This window comes from Mixophyes fleayi, chromosome 11 (genome assembly GCF_038048845.1).
Source record: "Mixophyes fleayi isolate aMixFle1 chromosome 11, aMixFle1.hap1, whole genome shotgun sequence".
In the NCBI taxonomy this organism is placed as follows: Eukaryota; Metazoa; Chordata; class Amphibia; order Anura; family Limnodynastidae; genus Mixophyes; species Mixophyes fleayi.
The window spans coordinates 82026069-82032430 of record NC_134412.1 but is presented as its reverse complement, the minus strand read 5'-3'; the positions used below and the strand labels follow the sequence as shown (position 1 = coordinate 82032430).

The window sequence follows — 6362 nt, the reverse complement described above, 5'->3', positions numbered from 1 at the left end:
GTTAGCATTATCCCTGCATAGGGGTCCATTGTCAAAGTCTTGTTAATCTGCACACTATTGAGCAGAACTATATCTGTCCTATAAAACATTGAAAAATATACTTGAAATTATCAAGATTAAAACCATGACATACTAACACAAAGAACAAATGTCAAACTGATACAAAATATGAGTTGTCCTACAGCTGGCAATCTTCAGGTTAAAGGGACTTACAACTTCACCCCCTTAGAATGTATGTTTACCACAACCCTAACCACACTTTTCAGTGGGCTCCAGCAGCAGAACCAGTATCCTTTCACATTGTCTTTGCAAAAAACCAGGCAGCACTGTGGTTAGCATTGCTGCCTCGCGGCACTAGCAACATGAGTTTGATTCCGACCAGGGCTCTATCCGTGTTCAGATTGCATGTTCTCTCAGGGTTTGTCCCGGTTGCTCTGATTTCCTCCCACAGTCCAAAAAAGTTCTGAAGAACAATTTCCTGCTGACTAAAATAAATAGACCCTAGTGCAGGGTTTCCCAAACCCAGTCCTCAGGGCTCCCTAACAGTGCAGGTTTTCTGGATCACGTGTGACATAATTAGGACCACCTGTGGATCTGTTACAATGTGTCAGTCAGTAATGAGTACACCTGTGCTCCAGCAAGGAGATATGGAAACCTGCACTGTTAGGGAGCCCTGAGTTTGGGAAACCCTGTCCTAGTGCATGTGGCAAGGAGCTTTGACTGTAAGCTCCAAAAGGACAGGACTGATGTGAATGATTAAATGTTCTCTGTACAACGTGGCATAATATCATGGTGCAATACAAATAAACATCAACAATGGAGGACACTTGAGTGAGTACTGGGAGAGGTAAATTAATTTCATGCTTCATTATAAAAGACCAGTTTGGGGAGTAGGGGGGGAGAGTCTGTCAGGTCATAATAACCAGCTGCTGTGTGTCTCTGCAAGACAAGTTTAAGCAACAACGTTCTTCTTTTTTTTTGCATCAATATTATAAACAACTTTCTTGCAAATATTTTACTTGCAATCATATCAGTGTAGTATTGTATTAGTATTAGTATTGCAGTCAATCAGCAGCAACAAGCAGTGCAGGAGTGTCTGCATGATGAGTCAGTGACACCGGGGGGGCGGGGCTTGTGACGTCACCCTCATGTGCCTTGGAAGAAGCAGCCAATGTTTGCAAATATTCTCCCACTCAACAGCCTGTTTTGTGTGACTTTCTCCTTGTGTGACAGTGCAAACCTTCCCCACAGCACACTTATCTGGGGGGGCTTCAACTGAATTGGTGACAGGGACATCATGGACTTCTTCAACAAGGTCTTCAGATCTAGCAGTAAAAGGGGTGACAAGCCCCCCTCCTCAAATCAGGTACTGTGCTGATGCCTGTTGAACAGGATGTGATTCTTCCTGTCTGATATTAAATGCAACATGCCAGATCTTATCATTTAGAGTCACAAATTAATTCCATAGTTAACAAGAGCAAGTTTCTTTTCAAAATATTCCTGTGTTTAGAATAATTTACTGCAATATTTATGATTATATAATCATTTTTTTTTTGTCTGTTTTTGCAAATCTCCTATAGAAAGGAAGTTCGAGTACTGTTTTTGTTTTATAACATCAGAAGTGTCACTATAATACATTGATATATAGTCTAGTAGTTTTCATTTTATTTTACTAGAAAAAAAAAATACATAGCATTCATTCTGCACTGGAGCCAGGTGGTTGATGCATGTAAAAAATGACTACGGGTGCTCAATATATTGATTTTAAAAAAATTCCTGATTTGCTTCTAGGGTCTACTTACTGATTTAAAAGTCCCTGGAAGATCCATTGCTTGGAAAGAGCTATAATTTCTGAAGTGGTGGTACTCTCTGCTGGAGTACAAGAGAAGCGTATGCCACTTTTTATATCTTTGCAATATTTATCATATAAATAGTGTAGACGGCAGGGCAGTTGGAACCAAAAAAAAGAAATATACGTAGTGTGTAATATAAAGCCAGTCTGTATTATTAGATGTTAAGCCAGATCAAGACTCGCCGTTTTACGGTGAGAATTGGGTCTTCATTTTAATTCAGTTGATTTTACATTCACCACCTCCTTTTGTTTTGGACTGTAAAAAAAATTATCAAAATATTAAATCATGGTTGTCTGCTCACACTAAACTGGTGAGATGTAACAGTTTAGCGTATAATTAACTTCTTCTGTTGTGTCTCAATTGAAGCAAAATTTGTTCTAATGTGAGGTCCTTATTTGTTTGTTTTTTGTTTTTTTTATTTTGCATTGAGTCTCTATTAATATTTTTAAATAAAGAATACAAAAGACATAAACAAGGAAATATATTTCCACAAATAATAGCCAAATAAACCAAGTCCCTCAACACTAATTAACTCCAAACATAGAGGTACAAAAACCTTAAATATAAAATAAAGCAATAAGCACATGGGTATGATTTTATGTTACTGTGACAATAAGGGGGCAATTTCGACTGTCGATGTGGTGCGCAGCCGTCACACCGTGCCCATTGCTGGTGATTACGCTAGAAATCTCTGTTCATAGTTCAGGTGCGAGGAAAAATGGGCAGAGATATCTGTCAAATCTCTCACCGACTTTCCAGAGACATTTCGTGGCTAATTGAACCCCCCTTTACATCCAACACCATGTTTACCACAGTTGAAAAGACCATAGAAATTTTATGGTTCAAAACCGTGGAGGATGTTAGTTTAAGAAGATCAACTTAAGACCTGATCGTCACTGTAGAAGTGCGAGTTTGGAACGAGCCTAGTATATATTAAAACAGCTGATTTTATATTGCATGCTATGTATATATATTTTTCTGCAGCACAATGGCCTAGTGGTTAGCACTTCTGCCTCACAGCACTGGGGTCATGAGTTTGATTACCGACCATGGCCTTATCTGTGTGGAGTTTGTATGTTCTCCCTGTGTTTGCGTGGGTTTCCTCCGGGTGCTCCGGTTTCCTCCCACACTCCAAAAACATACTAGTAGGTTAATTGGCTGCTATCAAAATTGACCCTAGTCTCTCCCTCTCTGTCTGTCTATGTGTGTGTCTGTGTGTCTATATTAGGGAATTTAGACTGTAAGCTCCAATGGGGCAGGGACTGATGTGAGTGAGTTCTCTGTACAGCGCTGCCGAATTAGTGGCGCTATATAAATGATGATCTGCCCCGGAGTCTACCCTGTTTCATGATTTTCTACAGAAGAAATTTGGGAATTCCGCTTTCTCCAGGCTGCATATTGTGAACTGTAGATGTAAATATTTATAATGGGACTGTTATAATTTATGACATTGTTTATGACCCACAAGACACTGGTGCTGTAGCCGGCAGTCACTGTTGCGTCTGCCAATTTGTCACCCTGTGGCGAACGATGATGTCGCAGTGCTGTGAAAGGGGTGGGTGACGCAGTGAAGGATAGAATCGGCTCAGCAATGAAATAATGCAGCACGTAACTGGTACACAACTTTTAATTATAATTGCACAGTCCTGTCCTGCAAATAAAGTATCTCGCAGAAGTTCCTGTATCTCTTATTAGGGTGAAGTGCATGAATATTTTCTGATAAATAATCACATAATCTCCATCATCAACATTTTTATATATATATATATATATATATATATATATATATATATATATATGCGCCAGCAAATTCCGTAGTGCTTTACTATTGGGAACAAATACATTAATAAAACGATACTTGGTAACATATACAGACATCATCATCACCATTTATTTATATAGTGCCACTAATTCTGCAGTGCTGTACAGAGAACTTATTCACATCAGCCCCTGCCCCATTGAGGCTTACAGTCTAAATTCCCTAACATACACACACAGACATACGAGGGTTAATTTTGTTAGCAGCCAATTAACCTACCAGTATGTTTTTGGAGTGTGGGGGGAAACCGGAGCACCCGGAGGAAACCCACACAAACACGGGGAGAACATACAAACTCCACACAGATAAGGCCATGGTCGGGAATCAAACTCATGACCCCAGTGCTGTGAGGCAAAAGTTATAACCACTTAGCCACTGTGTTGCCCATAAGACAGACAGAGAGGTAAGAGGGCCCTGCTCGCAAGTCTACAATCTATGGGACAATGGGAGTTTGATACATGTGGTTCTACATATTGCATATTGTTCCATCCAGAATGTAAAGGTAAAAGTGCTTAGTGGGATATATGATCCAGTCATATTTCAATGTTGGTCAAGGGCTCAGTGGGTTTTTGTCTTGTGTAAACTGTTTATAGGGTGGTAATAAGGTAACCTCGTGAGCTTAACGAGGTGGTTATTATTATAAGCTTTATTTATAAGGTGTTACAAGGTATCCGCAAGCGTAGCACATATTGGGTTGAGCAATATTATAAACTTGCCTGAAGAGATGGGTTTTCAGAGAACGATTGAAGGTTTGAAAACAAGAGGAAAGTCTTATTATGGGCGGGAGGGATTTCCACAAAGTGGGTGCAGCCCTATAAAAAAAAAAAAAGTCCTGTATGGGAGGAATACTAGTAGGTTAATTGGCTGCTATCAAAATTGACTCTAGTCTCTGTCTGTCTGTATGTGTTAGGGAATTTAGACTGTAAGCTTCAATGGGGCAGGGAATGATGTGAATGAGTTCTTTGTACAGCGCTGCGGTATCAGTGGCGTTGTATAAATAAATGGTGATGATGTTGAGGTAATGATGAGATACACAGAACGGAGGTGTTTTGATTTGGGACATATATTGAGACAAGTGAGGAGATGTTTGTTGGTGCAGTTTTGTTCATGTCCTTGTATGTTATTTTTTTTATATTGGATTTGGTGAAAAAAAAACAACCAATGTAGAGATTGACAAAGTGGCTCAGCAGAGGAAGAAGATTTGCAAGGAAAGGCATCTAGCCAGTGGATGCAAAATTGATATTAGGGGTGAGAATCTGATTCAGGGAAGACCGGTAAGGAGGGAATTGCAATAGTCGATGTGGGAGATAAGTGCATGAATACAAGTTTTTGAAGTGTCTTGTGTGAGATATGTGCATATTCTGGAAATGTTTTTTACGTGGGAAGGATTACACCTAGTCAGCCAGTTTGCCGGGTGGTGTTTATGGTCATGTTGTCAAGAGAAATAGAAATATCAGGTAGGGAACTTCTGTTGACGGGTAGGAATATTATTAACTCTGTTTTTGAAAGATTGAGTTTGAGTTGGCGAGAGGACATCCAAGATGAAATGGCAGAAAGACAGTAACGTAAGACAACACAAATGGAGAGAGATCAGGAGAGGATAGATAGATTTGTGTATCATCCGCATAGAGGTGATAATGAAATCAAAAGGAGCTTATTAGTTTTCCAAGACAAGTGATATGGATGGAGAACAGCAGAGGACCTAGTACTGAGCCTTGTGGTACTCCAACTGATAAAGGAAGCGGAGCAGAGATGGATCCAGAGAATTTAACACTGAAAGATCAATTAGATAGGTAGGATGAGAACCAGGATAGAACAGTTGAAGACCTAGTGACTGTAGTGTTTGTATGAGAAGAGAGTGGTCAACAGTGTCAAGTGCAGCAGAGAGATCCAGGAGAATTAGAAGAGAGTAATGGATTTTAGTTTTAGCTGTGATCAAATCCTTGACAACGGTATTCAACACCGTCTCTGTGGAGTGTTGCGAATGGAAGCCTAACTGAAGAGGATTCAATAGGTTGTTTGCGGAAATAAAGCATCACATGGTAGCAAGACCAGCAATAGCCGTATAGCAGAATTACCACATCAGAACATTCATGATGCAAAATTATATATGTACTTTAAATTGATATAAAAAAAAATGTTGTTCATATCGCCCAAAATTACAAATGGCAGAAGGATGGATTTTGTGGATTGTTGTCATGTGTCCACTGGTCCTTGTGCTGCTAGACACACAGGAAGATAAACCCGCTTGCTATAAACACATACAAATGGAATAGATCTCAGTTCACTACTCTGCAGAAGCCAGAGCTCAAATTCATACGGGGGGAATACGATTCCTGAAATATGCCGCAAAGTGACTCCTGGAATGGTAGTGAAAGCGCTCCATGGAGATGCATCGTCACCATTTATTTATATAGCGCCACTGATTCCGCAGCGCTGTACAGAGAACTCGCTCACATCAGTCCCTGCCCCATTGGAGCTTACAGTATAAATTCCTAACACACACACACACACACAGACTAGGGTCAATTTGATAGCAGCCAATTAACCTACCAGTATGTTTTCGGAATGTGGGAGGGAACCGGAGCACCCGGAGGAAACCCACACAGACACTGGGAGAACATACAAACTCCACACAGATAAGGCCATGTTCAGGAATTGAACTCGTGACCCCAATGCTGTAAGGCAGA

At 40.2% G+C, this 6362-nt stretch overlaps 1 protein-coding gene across 1 annotated transcript in view; it reads left to right on the top strand.

The window, feature by feature from the left end:
* The first annotated feature begins 1136 nt into the window (after window positions 1–1136).
* The window catches only part of LOC142106904 (putative oxidoreductase YteT), a 92600-nt gene continuing 87374 nt past the window's right edge, over window positions 1137–6362 (top strand). The window contains exon 1 of the mRNA XM_075189957.1: window positions 1137–1366. Coding sequence (XP_075046058.1) covers window positions 1298–1366 — 69 coding nt within the window. The 5' untranslated portion in view covers window positions 1137–1297. The remainder of the gene's footprint in view (window positions 1367–6362) is intronic.